Raw genomic sequence first — 17,433 nt, 5'->3', positions numbered from 1 at the left:
ATGGTTTTCAATTTACTACTTATTTGGCTATTTCTTTTTCTCATTTCAAGCATCAATCAAAATACACAGTGACCATCCTGTCATGAATGTACAACTTTGGCAACATTTGTAAATTCAACACTTCATGTTTACAAACATTTTTCAATAAACTGCTTTGGATTCATCCATATTGTAGACATTGTATCAAGTATGAAAGCAACATTCACCTACACTTTTTCACATTTTTATAGCAGTTGAGAATATTATATCATTATCTCAATTATTTGTAAAGAATGCATAACACCATAAATAAAAGCAGAATTTCTCTAAAAAATGATCTAGTGATGTCAGTTACAACATGGGATGAATCTCAAAATCCTATAATTGTGATGAATAAAAGGAAACTTGTATAGTTCCACTTACATGAAACTTTTTTTTTTCTTTTTCTGGTACTAGGGATTGAACCCAGGGGCCCTCTACCATTGGGCTACACTCCAAGCCCTTTTTATTTTTAATTTTGACACAAGGCCTTACTGAGTTGCCCAGGCTGTTTGTCAATTTGTGATCCTCCTGCTTCAGCTTCCTTGATCCCTGGGATTATAGGCATGTACCACCATGTTCAGCATAAAATTTTAATGAAATGATTACAGCAATTATTTTGGCAAACAAAACTTGAAATCTGTAGTTAAAACCATGTTACTCCATTTTCTCTTCTTGCACTTTAGTTTTTATTCTTCCCAGAGGTAACCATATTTAAGAAAATTAGTTTCAGGCTCTTTGGAGGTTTTACAACCTTAATTTTTTTTTAAATTTATTTTTTAGGTGCAGATGGACACAACACAATGCCTTTATTTTTATGTGGTGCTGAGGATCCAACCCGGGTCCCGCCCGTGCTAGGTGAGCACTCTACCACTGAGCCGCAATCCCAGCCCTACAACCTTAATTTTATTTATCTGTTTATAAGGACTTTTTAAAAAAGTGTATATTTGTTCATTCATTCTTCCTACTTATTTATTTATTTTGTGCACAGTACTGTGGATTAAAACCCCTGAGCCTTACACATGCTAGGCCATCTCTCTACCACTGAACTATATTCCAATGCCTATCATTCATTCTTCTTGATGTGTATGCAAAGAAAACTTATGATCAACCCTCTGGGCAAACTGTGTACCATATAGTTTTCTTAACTATAGTCATATGGTTGTAATCAGATTTCCAGAACTAATTAATCTTACATAACTGAAACTTCGGCCAATATCTCCTCATATCTCCTCCCCTTCAGAGCCTGACAACTCCCATTTTGCTCTCTGCCTTTATGAGTTTGAGTATTTAAGACTCCACATGTAAGTGAAATCATACGACATTTGTCTTTCTGCATCTGGCCCATTTCACTTAGCATAATGTCCTCCAGATTCATCCATGTTATCACAAGTAGCAGGATAGCATCCTTTTTAAAAGTCACAATAACATTCCTATGTGTGTATATATACCATGTTTTCTTGATCCATTCATTTGTTGATGGGCATTTATGTTGTTTTTATATCTTGGTACCTGTGAGTAATGCTGAGGTGTACACAGGAGTGCAGATAACTCTTCAAGATTTTATTTCATTTACTTTGGCCATCTATTCAGACGTAGAGTTGGCAGATAATATGGTAGTTCCATTTTTAATTTTTTGAGGAATCTGCATATTGGTTTCCATAATGGCTGTACCCATTTCTATATCTGCCAACAGTGGGAAAGGGTTCCTTTTTCTCCACTTCTTTGCAATCACTTTTTTTTTTTTTGTACTAGGACACTTTACCATGGAGCTACATCCCCAGCTATTTTATTTCATTTTATTTTTTAGACATGGCCTTGCTAAGTTTCTTAGAGCCTTGCTAAGTTGCAAGCTGGTCTTAAACATGCAATCATCCCCCAACCCTTCCCCAGTCGCTGGGATTACAGGTGCGCTCCACTGCTCCTGGCAGCCAACATTTATCTTCTGTCTGACAATATCCATTTTAGCAGGGGTGAAGTAAAATCTCATTGTAGATTTTATTTGCATTTTCCTGATGTTTAGTGATGTTGAGCATCTTTCCCTCTCACTGTTGGTGATTTGTATCCATTCTTCTTTCTTTTCTTCCTTCCCTCCCTCCCTCCCTCCCTTCCTTCCTTCCTTCCTTCCTTCCTTCCTTCCAACTTTTTGCAGTTCTGAGGATCAAACCCTGGGCCTCCTGCATGCTAGATAACTCCTCTACCACTGAAATATACTCCCCTCCTATATATCCTCTTTTGAGAAATATTTATTCAGGTATTTTCCCCATTTTTAATAGGACTACTGGAATTTTTATAGTTGATTTGTATGGATCCCTTATTTATTTTCAATATTAATCCTTTATGAGATATGGCTTGCAGATGTTTTCTGCAATTCCATAGGATCCTTTTTACTCTGTTGATTTTTTTCCTTTTTCTGTGCAGAAAGTTTTTAGGTTAATACAATTCTACATGTCTGATTTTGCTTTTGTTGTATATGCTTTGGGTTCTGTGTTAGTAAGCTTTTCATCACCATGACCAAAATACTTGACAAGAACTTAGAAGCAGAAAAGTTTATTCTGTTTCATGGTTTCAGAGGTTCAGTTCATGTCAGCCAACTCCATTGGTCTGGACCTAAGGTGTGGCAGAACATCATGGCAGGAGGGTGGCAGTGGAGGGTTGTTGGGAAACAGAAAGAGAGAAGGAGAAGCCAGGGGGGACAAGACATAATCTCCAAGGGCACTTCTTTAGTCACTCACCTTCTCCAGCCATGTAGTAGTGTCACCCCCTTCTCCACAGAAAATCTTAACTGGGCTTCTCCAGAAATCTTCACCATGGCTGATTTTAGGATTGTCAGCAAGAGTCTCTACAAAAGAGTTCAATGTAGTTAAACTTCCTATTTTCCTTGGCCACTGGCCTGGAAGAAATCAGCACTCCAGATGCTGGATGCCCCCTTACTAGTTTTTCCACAAACATTTATCCAGTTTAGTAGTTTGTAGAAGTGTGTTTGCAAATGCAAATGGTGATATAGAGAAAGAGAGAGAGAGAGAGAGAGAGAGAGAGAGAGAGAGAGAGAGAGAGAGAGAGAGATCCTTTAACAAGGCCTCTGGCCTTTTGTGCTGGAGCTTCACAGAGATGTCTATATTTCTAAGATAAGAGAAATTACCAGTTGGTGTCCATGGTAACAGCTGGCAGGGGGAAGAAAGAAATGGGAGAAGAAGCTCTCCCCTTCTCAGGTGCTGTCCTTGAAGTGTTAACTTACCCAGAACAGTGAAAGAAAAAGCTGCTTTTATGTGAACTTCTGCAGACTGTGAACTTCTAAGCCCCTTCCCTTACCCACTGGGTATGAAGTACTGAAACTACCTGAACTTGGGGTTCAAGGTATTAATTGATTGAAGTGAAAGCTGGACCCTCTGAACCTGGCTGCAGCCAAATAAAACTATTTCCTGCTATCTTCGGTGCCCTGCCTTGTCTGTCCTCTACAACAGTGCCCTACCTGCCTGTAGTTACCATCCAGTTATTCCTTTCAAATTATTAACCTATCAAATGGATTAATCCATTGATTAGGTTACATCTCTCATAATCTAATAATTTTACTTCCTGCATTAACACAGGAGCTTTTGGGGCACACCTCATAACCACACCATAATAGATGCCAATGCCAAGAAGCTTTTTCTCGATTGTTTCTTTTAGTAGTTTTATGATTTTTGGACTTATATTTAAGTATTTAATCCATTTTGAAATGAATATTTTTATATGACTTTTTTCTGTTTTAAAGTTTTTTTATTTTTTTCCTTTTTTAATTGGCAAATTATAGTTGTACATAATGATGGAATTGGTGCTTACATATTAATTACGTATTGCATACATGTATGCAATATAGCCATAATTTGGCCAATATCATTTCCTAGTATTTCCCTTTTCCTTCCTTCCGCACTTGCCCTGGTCCCTTTCCTCTACTCTACTGATCTCTTTGATTTTCAAGAGTCCCTCCCACTCAATCTCATCTTCCCCCCCCCCTTCCTTCTCTAGCTTTCACATATAATCCTTGCTTTTCTGAGTTTAGCTTATTTTGTTTTAACATAATGTTCTTAAATTCCATCCACTTTCCTACAAATGACATAATTTCATCCTTTTTCAAGGCTGAGTAAAATTCTATTCTGTATGTATACCACATTTTCTTTAATCATTCATTCATCTGGTTCCATAATTTGGCTATTGGGAATTGTGCTGCTATAAACATGGGTATGCATGCATCACAATAGTATGACGACTTTATTCTTTAAGATAAATCCCGAGGAGTGGGATAGCTAGGTCATATAGTTGTTCCATTCCTAGTTTTTTGAGGAACTGCCATACTGAATTCCATAGTGGTTGTACTAATTTACAGTCCCACCAACAGTGTAAAAGGGTTCCTTTTCCTCCATATCCTCCTAGGCATTTATTATTATTTGTATGCTTGATGCTGCCATTCTAACTGAAGCCAGATGAAATCTCAAGAGTAGTTTTGATTTGCATTTCCCTAATTGCTAAAGATATTTAATAGTTTTTCATATATTTGTTGGACATTTGTGGGTTCTTTATTTTTTTTCTTTTCTTTCTTTCTTTCTTTTTTATTTTGTGAAATAACTTTTTAGATATTTTGCCCATTTATTAATTGGGTTATTTGGACTTTTGAGTTAAGTTTTTTGAGTTTGTTATATATTCTGGATATTAATCCTCTGACAGAGTAGAGTAGCTAGCAAAGATTTTCTCCCATTCTGTAGGGTATCTGTTCACATTCTTGTTTCCTTTGCTGTGCAGAAGTTTTTTAATTTGAAGTCATTCCATTTATTAACTCCTGGCATTATTTCCTGAGCTTTAGAGGGAAAGTTATTGCCTGCCTTGAAATGTTGAATCTACATTTTCCTTTAAGATTTGCACAATTTCTGGTCTAATTCCTAGGGTTTTGATCCATTTTGAGTAGCCTTTTGTGAAGGATGACAGTCAAGGTTCTAGTCTCATTCTTCTACATATGGATAACCAGTTTACCCAGCATGATATGTTAAAAAGGCTATCTTTTGTCCAATATATTTTTGGTCCCTTTGTCAAGGATCAGATGACTGTAGATATTTGTCTTCTATTCTGTACCATTGGCCTGTGTGTCTGTTGTTTTGTCAGTACCATGCAGTTTTTGTTATTATAGCTTCAAAGTATAATTTGAAGTCAGGTATTATGCTTTTTCAGGTTAGAATTGTTTTGGCGATTCTGGGTCTTTTACTCTTGGGATGAATTTTAGGACTGTTTGTTCTAGTTCTGTGAAGAATATCATTTGTTTTTTTAAGGGAATTGCACTGAATCTGTATGTTGCCTTTGGTAATATAGCCATTTTAACAATATTAATTCTGCCTATCTACAATCATGGGAGGTCTTTCTATCTTCTTGAATCTTCTTCAATTTCTTTCTTCAGTGTTCTACGGTTTTCATTGTAGAGGTCTTTCACTTCCTCGGTTAGATCTATTCCTAGGCTTTCTTAGGTTATGTGAATGGGACTGCTTCCTAATTTCTTTCTCAGAAGATTCATAGACAGGAAAGTTATTGATTTTTGTATGTTGATTTTGTAACTTGCCATTTTGCTGAATTTGTTTATCAGCTCTAGCAATCTTCTGGTGGAGCTTTTTGGATATTCTAGGTATAGGATCATATCCTCTGCAAACAGTGATAATTTTACTTCTTCCTATCCTATTTTTATCCCTTTTATTTCCCTCTCTTGCCCAATTGCTTGGCTAGAATTTCTAGTACTATATTGAATACGAGTGGTGAAAGTGGACATTCTTGTCTTGTTCGAATTTCCCCAATCACAATAATGATGGCTTTGGGTTTGTTATGCATAGCTTTTACAATGTTGAGATAAATCCTTCTATGGTTAGTTTCTGAGATAAATCCTTCTATGGTTAGTTTCTTCAGTGTTTTTATCAGGAACGGCTGTTGAAATTTGTTGAAGGTTTCTCTGTGTCTATCCAGTTAACTCTGTGATTTTTGTTTTAATCTACTCATGTAGTGAATTGCATTTATTGATTTGAGTATGTTAAATCATCCTTGCAACCCTGGGATAAAACCCACCTGCATGATGTACCATCTTCTTATTTTGTTGAAGGCAATTGCTGATATTTTATTAAGAAGTTTTTACATGTAAGTTCATCAGGGATATTGGTCTGTAGTGTCCTAAAGTGTCCTTATCTATTTTTGGTATGAGAGTGATATGGACTTCATAGAATGAATTTGGAAGTATTCTATACTTTCTATTTCATGAAATAATTATCATAATTATAAATTATATCAATTTTTTTTGTATTTGCTAAGACTTGCTTTGTGGCCTAGAATACGGTCTATTTGGGAGAAGGTTCCATGAACAGCTGAGAAGAAAGTGAATTCAGCTGTTGAATGAAATATTCTATAGATGTCTGTTAAGTCCATTTGATTTATAATATTTGTAAATTGTAGTCTTTACTGAGCTCATGGAAGACATGATTCTCCAGCTTTCAGATGGAAGTTTATGGGACTTCTTGGCCTGCATAAATATGTGAGCCAATTCCTGTATCCTATAGATCAAGATCTGCTTCTCTGGAGTACCCTGCCTAATGCATCTTGTTTTAATTCGAATATTATTACTTTAATCTCTACAAGATGGTATGCATTTATTCATTTGTTCATTTTCTCTCCTCTTCTGAAGAACGAATACTCTGTGAGAACAAGGACTTTGTTTAATTAGTACAGAAATTACCAGCACCTAGAAAGAACAGAGTATAAAGTAGATGCTCAATAATTATTTGCAAATGAATTAACAAAGGAAGAGGAAGATTTTTTAAATTATAAGATTTATTAGCATACTATAGCATTTCCCTTACATTTTTAATAATGAAAATGCTTCATCTCCTTTTACAAAAAAATGTGAATTTGTCTCTGTGAGATAGAATTCTTCCTTCCCAAAAAGTTCTAGTTCACATTTTCCTGGTTGAAAAGAATTTATTACATTTTTTGAAATTAAAATACATGCCTTTCCCATCACATCCCCAGTCCCCTTTATTTTTTGAGACAGAGTCTCTCTAAGTTGCTTAGGGCCTGGCTAAGTTGCTGAGACTGGCTTTGAACTCATGATCCTCCTGCCTCAGCCTCCCAAGTTGCTGGGATTACAGGCATGTGCCACTGTGCCAGCAGGAATCTACTACTCTTCAAATAATCTAGCATAATATCCACTACATTGCTATTATAATAAAATTATGTCATATAAAAGAAAATAGCTTAAAACAAGATCTCTTGATATGATTATTATTAAGTCCCCAGTATAGGAAGCTTTGCCATAGAAACAATAGCCATAACTAAGGATTCTCACCTTAAGATGTTTAAAGTCTTTTTAGGAAGCAAGATGGGCGAACTTGAAATTAAATAGCAATTCAGGACAATACATAGGAACTATCTATATAAATCTATCCTGAATAAGCTACCTTTGCAAGTTTAGTCCCTTTCTCAGACTAACCTTGGGATTTACTGATTCGAACTGGGAGGACAAAAACCAACAACGAGGCTACCCGAGTGGCAGCGAAAGTCAAGAGGAGGTTGAAGGCCATGAATACTTCTACGTGGTTAACATTGCTTTCCCTAGGAATGCACCTAAAGCTTTTCTTTACTGACAGAGCAAACAGAATGTTGTATTTACACAAGAAGAAATTCATGGTCTAGGTACAGAGAGTGAGCTGATCCAGGATATTAAGAGACCATTGAGATTGTCCATTTAGGAGTCCAGAGAGGACAAAAAGCATGTTTTGCTAGGGTGGTGGTGGAAGGTTCCAGAAAGAATAGAGAAGTGAGGAACCAGTCTGAAAAGTGTGAAAAAACACAGAAAGGTAGAAGGATGCAGAGATTTTGGAGTGAAGCTCTGCTGTCAGAGAAGTGTGAGCATGATCATGAGTGGAAGGAGAAAGAGGCAGTGGCTGGATTTACTGACTTCCGAGAATGGAGCGAGGACACAATCAAAAGGGTGTTAGTCTAGACACTGACGTCACTGAGGAAAGCTGCCGTTCAAATGAAGCCTGTGATATTAACCGTCCCAGAAGCCCTCCATCTAATGAGAGGGTCCCACTGGACAGTATTCACATGAGCCTCTTCATACCTGACCACGATTACCACGACGCCCGTCCCTCTAGGCCTCTAACTTAAACATTACGCAGGTGAGACGCCCAGCGGGGTCGCCCTGGTTACTGAGGGAACTCTGCGGGGCACAGCAGGGCACATCCGGGTACCGCCAGGCCCCTGACCCCTGACCCTCAACCCCCAGGAACACGCCACCGCCGCCATTGCCAGGCTCCACAGCCGCCATTACCCGCTTGCCTTCCGCAGAGGTCAGACCCGCCCAGGCCCCGGCACCGCCCCCCCCCGCCACTGCCCCAGGTGCCGCCCTCAGACACCCTGGAAGCGCCCCGGGGACCCCGCGGCCGCTACCGCGGCGGCCACCGCCGCCGCTGCCCACTGCGCGGCCCCAGAGCCCGCTCCGCCCTCGCCTTCATGGTGGCACCCCTCCTGCCCGCGCCCGTCATGGTGCCCATCATGGTGCCCATCATGGTGCCCATCATGGTGTGGCAGGTGCGCCACAACTACCACCCCGACTGCGAGGCCGCCGTCAACAGCCAGATCCAGGTGCAGCTGCACGCCTCCTACGTCTACCTGTCCTTGGCCTTCTTCTGCCACCGCCCACAAGTGGCCCTGGAGCACTTCGGCAACTTCTTCCTGCGCCTGTCGCACGAGTGGAGGGACCGCGCCGAGAAGCTGATGGAGCTGCAGAACCAGCGCGGAGGCCACATCCGGCTCCACGACGTGGAGCAGCCCCAGCGCAATGCCTGGCACAGCGGCCTTCAGGCCATGGAGTGCGCCTTCCACCTGGAGAAGAGCCTCAACCGGGGCCTCCTGGAGCTGCACCACCTGGCCGCCGAGAGGGGCGACCCCCACCTCTGCCAGTTCCTGCGGCGCCACTATCTGCACCAGCAGGTCCTCATCATCCGCGAGCTGGCCGGCTACCTGACCAACCTGCGCAGGATTCGGGCCCTGGAAGACCCCATGGCCGAGATCCTCTTTGACAGGCTCACCCTGGGCCGCAGCTACAAGGATGACTGAGCAGAACTGTGCCCAGCCCATGCCACCCCCCGGGTGGGTCCCCAGGCCAGGCCTACACGTTGCCCTTTCAGCAAGTTCCCTTCAGTTTGGGCCTTTCAGTTTGATTGTTACTTCCAATAAAGTTATTTATTTGGTTTTTAATGAAATAAAGGTTTTCAGTTGGGATGTGTGTGTATGAGGGAAACTCTCGACTTTTCAAGGGTAGGTCTCCCTGTAGGTTTATAATGGGGATTCAGGAATCTCTTCACTCACCCATGCCTTATTTGCAGGTAGCTAAGGATATCAGCTTATCATGGACTCCTTCTCACTCTGCGCGCGCGCGCGCACACACACACACACACACACACACACTCACACACCGGTGGTGAGAAAGTGAGGGCTTGCAATGCCCTCTTAAAAGGATGAGGACTCCACCCTTATGACCACATTTAACTTTACTTAATTAGCTTCTTAGAGGACTTAACTCCTATTATAGTCACATTCCCAGTTGGTAATTCAGTATATGAATTTAATTTTTTTTAAATTTTTTTATTGGTTGTTCAAAACATTACAAAGCTCTTGACATATCATATTTCATACATTAGATTCAAGTTAGTCAGTATATGAATTTAAGATGAGGGGGATACTAATATTTAGTCTTTGCTGATGGGTCTTTTAATATGAATTGAGAAATGCACTTAAAGTTCAGTAAATTTATAAGACTGCCTTGCTTTTACTCCCTGGGCACACAAGTCCTCTTTTGCAGCCAAGCACAAGTTGCTAGCTAGGGCGTTGTATGATCTTTTCCTGAGACTGGACATAGCCTTCCATAATAGTTGGGATACTTGGGATCTCTTTAAAGTCCACTAATATCCTTTTTGTTACATCGCTGTTAAACTGGCGCACACCTGTAATCCCAGCAGCTCGCAAGGCTGGGACAGGAGGACTGCGAGTTCAAAGCCAGCCTCAGTAAAAAGCTAGGTGCTAAGCAACTCAGTGAGACCCTATCTCTAAATAAAATACAAAATAGGGCTGGGGGTGTGGCTCAGTGGTTGAGTGCCTCTGACTTCAATCCCTGGTACCCCCCCATCCCACAAAAAATGTGACTGATTTTCCTGTCTGTAGGTTACCTTAACCCATATTGCAATTCCAATTTAGCTGTGATGTTGGTCTTCCTCAATTTTTGCCATTGTGATAGTTACTGTTTTCGACAACATTCACCTTAGATTTCTCTGCTCTCTAAAACCACTCCTCTCCTCGCCCAGAGTATTAGTCCTCATAGCCTGCTGTATTCTAGTAGAGCTACTATAGCAGAGCTAGTGGTGGGGAGGCAGAATGGGAACATCTTAGGCTAAAAATGCCACAAAGTGCCACTGGTTTTCTTAAACATGTTCAATTTGTTACATACCATTTGTCAACTAACAGAGTACTGAAATGGTTCTTTTGGACAATTTTGTCCAGTTTGGTCATTGCTTTTTTGAAAGAAATTCTGACATATTCACTTGGCCATGCTGAAAATCTGTTTTATAAATGGCTGTACTTATGAATTGTGGAGGAATGGAAACTGAGGGCTTACTATTAGTATAATTGTATAACATTTAATTGATTCTAATTTGGATACTTAAAAAAATACTTGGCAAGAAGTCTATATTTTCTATTATATGAAATACACATGTCCATAATTAAGTAAAATTTAGATTCATTGCTATATTAGTCATTTAAAAGTAAGCACCTGTTTTTGCATTCATTAAATATGTTCCTCAGTAAAGGAAAAGTTTAAAATTTCTTTGGAAAACATAGAATTTTAAAACATCTTGAAGTGTCTGTAGTGTGATTTTAAATCCCATGGAGGTTAGAAGCAGCATAGTTAGATATGATCAATGCACGATGTTGCAATATGGAAATACCCTAGTTAATCCCATTAATATGTAAAATTATCATGTCAATAATTATGAATTTTTTGAAGTTTATAGAGATTTTATAACCCTTTCATATGAACAGGGATTAAATTCTGGCAGCAATATTTATAACTTCAAACTAGGAAGATGTTTTTATTGAAATATGACTTAAAATTTAATTGTATGCAAAAGTAAAAAGAATTCCAGGAGTGTACACATGGTTGTTTCCTTATTTCTTGGACAGAATATCTTGGTTCATGTGCAATATCTCTATATATCACAGAGAAAAATTTTGTTTTTCTGAAGAACAGTGGATTGGGGTTAGATATGTCACACTATAAATAAGGTAATTGAATTTGCACACAATTATGGAATGGATTTGGATCAAGTTTATCAATGTTGTTTTGTCACCTTTTCATACAAGTCAGGGTTCTTTGGGTTTACATTATTAGATCTACTAGAGTTCTATTTAAATTTTATTTATTTAGCAAAAAATCTAAAGGAAAACAAAAGGAGTCTGAATTTAGATTGAGTTGATGCTGTCCAATGGCAGAATTCTTTAGCATATCCACTTAGAGTAATGAATATAAGTAGTGGTATCATTATTACTATACTAAAACACCCATGCTTGGCAGGAATGTGCTGAAATCCAAATATAACATGGTAAATTATGTCACTGTTCCTGCCCAGGACAACTGCTACTTGAAAGACACACACACATGATGAGGAAGCTAGCAGATGCGGTACTTGTGAGTTAAGTGTTACTTCACTGCTGACTTACACAAAGAGGTTTAGGAGGTTGCTTGTGTTGTCTGAAGAGCATCTGGCAGTTTCCACCTTGTATAGTAACTAACCTCATGGGGTTTTCATTCCATTTTAATGCTTATTAGTGTACCTTTTAAGTTTTCCTCACAGGAGAAAAAGCCAATTCCAGATTAATTAATGCTACCCATGAGCTAATGGATTTTTGAAGAAATTAAACCAGGCAACACAGAGTGTTGGTTGCACATTTGAAGAAGCTAGAGAAGCTTTTGAAATTAATGAAAAAATGAGTATTGGCAATTTAAAAATTCTCAAAGAATTGTTTACATTTTTATGTATGTTTGAAATCTGCATTCCAAAGGTGTTTGCATTGTTGTCAATTAAAAATTACTTTTTCAAGGAAGTCTAAAAGTAGCATCTATCTAATAATATTCCCTGCATGGGAAAGCTAAGTTTACTTCCCTATGCATTGATGTGTTGCCACAGCACTCTGCTGAGAGCTAAGATTCATCATCTTGGCAGGAGAGAAGCATTTAGTTCAGATAAGGTTTTGATATAGAAAGTTAATAATATCCTTACTTTCATTCAAAGAGAAAGGGTGGAGGAAGCTAATGAAAGCTGATACTGTTTTTAAATGTTTTCCCTTTGAAACAAAATAAAGCCATATGTGGACTTCCCTGCCCATTCCATAAGACTACTCCTCTTCACCAGTCTTTACTATGAGCTACATACAAGTAAAGGAGACCAGGGATGGGAAAGCACAAGGCAGAGGTACAAATTCCATAGAACTGTTTTGTGGTTGGAAATTACCAGAAGTAGGCATTGAATAAAAATCCAGCCCCGTGCACCATGAAAATACTAGATGCTAAATGAGTGATACCAGGTGTACTAGAAGGCAAATATGTTTTATGTCTCACTAACATTACTTCATGTGATTTTGTGTATGTGCATAAATATGTCTATGTGTGTTTTTAACATAGCTGGCTATGTGTTAAAGTAGCCATAATCCTAGAAAGATCATGAGCTACTATATACTCTAAGTAGAATTAAGTATCACTTGTAAATGTGATCTAAATATTATTTAGAACCTTCACTATCTATACCAAATATCATGGAATGTTCAGAGTAAAATGTGACTCATATATTTAAAACAAGCTCTGATTCTTCACATTGTGTGTTTTTTTAAAGGAATATAAAATACCTTATATAAATGAATGATATTTTTAATTAAAATAATTTAAAACTTAAAGTTTTAAAGATTTTTTTCTACTATTTTGCTTTATAATATTGAAACTACTTAATATTTTAAAGATAGGACAGAAAGTCCTTTACACATATTCACCAATTTTAACATTTTGTCAGTTTTCTTCTCATTTGCACACAAATACATCTTTCCCTACCATTTGGAAATAAGTTGAACATGTCAAAAGAAAAAGATATTATTTTACTTAACCACTATCAATTACCCAAATCAGGTAATTTAACATTAATGCAACATTATTTAGTTATACAATATTATCTAATCTCTATTTGATATGGACAATCATTTCAATGATACCCTTTATAGCATTTTGTTTTCACTCCACTCCGAGATGCTATTGAGGCATCAAATCTGATCTGAGATCTGCCCAAATGGGGAACCTACTGCAGCTTCTCTTGCTAGCTAAATAAGCTGTAAAGTTCCAGGCATCTGTGAATAGTTCTTGGAAAAGAGGAAGGTCTGGCTAGAGAGGTGAGGCACTCAGGATTGGGGAGAATGAAGGTGAACTCATAATCAACGACCACAAAGGAAAGTAAACCTGTCCTCTCCGGCTCTCCATATCTCTGAAAAGTATAAGGAAATAAAATCAAACCAAATCTCATTCGGGAATACCTAGATGAACTGTAGTCAAACAGCCAGAAACGCGGGCTCTAACAGGTAACTAAGGGAATTACTCTTTGAAACAGTAGAGAACAGAGCGTGGGAAAAACTGAACAGGGAACCCACACATCTTGGGAGTTGGGCGTTTTAGCCCGTTTCTTTTTTAACGGGGGTGTGGAAGGAGTTGCATTTTTTTACACAGCCACATGGTTCTCGCCTTAAACGATAACAATTACCCAAAATAGCATACCTGTTACTCCAGAGCGGGAGGAATGGCCACGGGAGGAGGGAGAGGGCGTGGGACGCCGCTTTAGGCTAGGCGACCTGGAGCCGGGCGGGGAGAGGGGTGCATGCAGGGACGCGTCTGGAGGCCGAGGCTCCACGAAGGGCCGGGACAGGGGGAAACGACGGGAGCGGGGACCCGGAGAGGTGGGGAGGGGCGGTGGCCGTCGGGGCATTGGGGCGCGGGACAGTCCGGGGAGGGAGGCAGGGGTCGCGGCGCGCCGGGCCCTCACCGCTGCTGAGCGTGGACTCGCAGTGCCAGCTGTCCAAGCTGGCGGGCTTCCTGCAGGACTCCCACAGGGACAGGTAGTACTGGTGGTCAGCGGTGACCCAGGCCGGACTCAGCACCGCCCCCAGGTCCAGACACAGCGCCAGGAAGATGCACACCAAGCCGACCAGCTTCAGCGGGGTCAGCACCGACACGCGCACCTCCTCCATGCCGCTGCCCGAGGACACCAAGCGGTCCCGAGAGCCTGAGTCCGACCCCTAGGAGATAAGCAGCTGAGCCGCCGCGCGCGGGGACTAGTCCTTGGGGCTCCGCCTCTGTGGAGGCGGCTGGCCCGATGGGGGTCGACAGCAGCCGCAACGACACCCATCCCGCTGCGGACCTTCGTCCTGCTCTCTACTGGTGCCCTCCTGGGCCTGCCAACTGCTGGGTCTGAGCCCGCCGCCTTTTACCTGCTGTGCGCAGCAGTTGCTCCAGGATGGAGGCCCTTACCCCACCACATTCTTCTGCCCATTCCATCCCATCACGTGGGCTTCTTTTATTGTGTAAATTTAATGTAATTAGCATTTTTGTCTTCTCAAATGGTACCATTTCTATGTATTGTAAACTTTGGAACTTTTCTCTAGTTATCCTGAACCGTATAACGAATTGTTTCAAACTTTTTATACTATTGTGCTTTATAATATTGAAACTACTTCCACTCCTCTGTGTTTTCGCAGATGACATAATCCTTTTTACTGCCGAATAACATTCTATTATGTATATTTTGCCACATTAAAAAAAATCCATTCATCTGTTATTGATCATCTTAGTTGATTCAATAGCTTGGCTATTGTGAATAGTGCTGTTAGGTGGGAGTTCAGGGACACCAAGATGGCAGAGACACCGTATTAGAAAAAAGCAGCTGGAGGACAAGACAAGGAAATGAGCCCTGTCCCTGTTTACAATAAATCCTATTACCATGACAACTCCCGCCATAGGTCCAAATTTTAAAGTGACCAATGGGCATAAAGGGGATAGTATTCTTAACTAGGTTTTCTAAAGTAACCAATGGGGGAGAAATTGGAAAATATTCAAATCAGGTGTCATAAGGTAACCAATGGGAGAGCAAATTGGCTAGGGCCTTCAATCAGGTCTGTATAGGGAAGGGAATGGCCACAGTTTAGAATATAAGACCTTAATTTCCAGACATTGAGGACTTGAGCTTCATTTGCTCTCAGCCCACTCCTTTCTACCTAATGGAGTTTTATCTTCACCTTCAGTAAATCTGTACTTTATCTGCTACTTCTGTGTGTCTTGCTCAATTCTTTGTTTGCTCCACCAAGGACCTGGAGTTGGACTGGACATCCTAACAATAACAGTGCTGCAATAAACATAGGCATACTCTTTGATATAATGATTTCATTTCCTTTGGATATACACCCAGTAGTGGGATTTCTGGATCATATGATGGATCTTTTTTTCAGTTTTTTGAAGAGCCACTGTGGAAAGCAGGCTTTGCCCTGTGCTGTTACTCTATGATGTATAGAACAGTAGTTTTCAGTAGTGCATAGGCCTAAGTTACTACATTTTATAAAGCTCAATTTGCCCTGAGCTACTACTCCATTTTAAGTATAAGTGCTAAGGTACAATGACCCTACACCTTGTTTCTACAAGTAAACAACAGCACATTTATTTGTAAAGCACAAACTGATGTATTAATTGGGCTAATAAAAATGACCACCTGTGTTCTTATTGAATCAGAAGCATACAGATGCTTGGGCATATTAGAAAAGTCAGGCCCATGAGCTTATCAATCTTATCAGATGTGTCCCCCTTACCTGAAACCTATAAAAGAAGCACCTCAAAACTAGCTAAGGCAGTTAATACTGGTCTGGTGGAGACGGGTTCTGTGTTCCTCAGAGTCGAAGAATGAACACTGAGAGAATGGCCCAGTCAAGTGCAACAAGCAAGTTTGATTTAAGAAAGTGATAGAGAGAGACTTCTCCAAAGAGAAGTCGCTCCAGAGCTGGGTATCCATGGGAGGGGGTGGACTTGCCTTTCTTATAGAACCCAAAACCTCTTTAATCATTGTCTTCTCTTTCTTCCCTGTATACATACGTGACTTAGGAGTAGGAGCACAGAGGTTAATTGTTAGCAACCTAGAGAGTGCCAAGGAGCACAAGCACAGAGGTTAACCTTTAGCAACCCATGGTTCTCTCTTTTATGACTCTTTTGTCACCCTCTGGCCCCCATCATTCATTATCTACACTGACGGTGTGACTTTTACCCTGTCTCACCATCATTAACCCACCCAGTGAACACACCAAGAGGTCAAAGAGGAGATGACCCTCCGGCTCTCTTTCCCAAGCTTCAGCTTAGCTAGATTCAATCACTGACCTAGAATAAGTTCTGTGCTCTGACAGTTCTGCCCCCTGAACAGGTTCTTGGGCTGGTTCTTAATCTCATCTGATGCCTACAGAGATGCATTTGTATCTGTTCTCTGCCTTTGCTCTTGTAGTCACTGCATCCTGAAACCCTGTGGCAATCTTAACCCTGTCTTAACTCTTCTGTAACCTATATAATTGTGTGACGTATGTAAGTGTTACAGATATTAACAATTGAGATCGGAATGAAAGACCCTGTGGTTGCCTGATTTATGGCAACCAAGTGACCCATGAGTACTTGGGGAATTGCAACCAATGAAAAGTGATGTAGCTTGTGAGGTTATTATTATTCAATAAATTCTGACATTGTGGAAAGACAGAGGTATCAGTCTATGTTAATGGTATAACTTGCTCACAACAACCACCATACTGCTTTTCAAAATGATTGTACAAATTTCTGATTAAAGAAGAATGAAATTATGGCATTTGCCAGTAAATGGATGGAATTGGGAAAATATCATGCTAAGTGGAATAAGCCAATCCCCAAACCCAAGGCTGAGTATTTTCTTTAATATGTGGATGCTAATTCATAATAAGTCAGGAGGCATTAGAGAAAAATAGTCACCTTAGATTAGGCAGAGGGACATGAAAGTAGGGGATGTGGGGATAGGAAGGATAGTAGAAGAAACAGACATTATTACTTTATGTATATAAGTGACTGCATGACCAATGTGATTCTACAACATGTACACTCAGAAAAATGAGAAATTATATCCCATCTATGTATGATATATCAAAGTGCATAAATACATTCTACTGTCATGTATAATAATTAAAACAAATTTAAAAATTAAAAATGAAATAAAAGTATACCAGGGTTCCTTTCCTTCCACATCCTCACTAACACTTGTTATCTTT

General features: G+C 40.0%; 1 protein-coding gene across 1 annotated transcript; it reads left to right on the top strand.

Moving 5' to 3' along the window:
- Positions 1-8,601: 8,601 nt before the first annotated feature.
- On the top strand, positions 8,602-9,141 carry LOC124107137 (ferritin heavy chain-like). The gene has a single exon (XM_046465056.1). The coding sequence runs from the start codon at positions 8,602-8,604 to the stop codon at positions 9,139-9,141; it is 540 nt and encodes a 179-aa protein (XP_046321012.1).
- The last annotated feature ends 8,292 nt before the right edge of the window (positions 9,142-17,433 follow it).

The sequence above is a fragment of the Marmota monax genome, unplaced genomic scaffold (genome assembly GCF_021218885.2).
Source record: "Marmota monax isolate L192 unplaced genomic scaffold, Marmota_monax_Labrador192_F-V1.1 WCK01_AAM20220418_F8-fsc00158, whole genome shotgun sequence".
Classification (NCBI taxonomy): domain Eukaryota; kingdom Metazoa; phylum Chordata; class Mammalia; order Rodentia; family Sciuridae; genus Marmota; species Marmota monax.
This window is presented reverse-complemented; position numbering and strand designations above follow the sequence as displayed.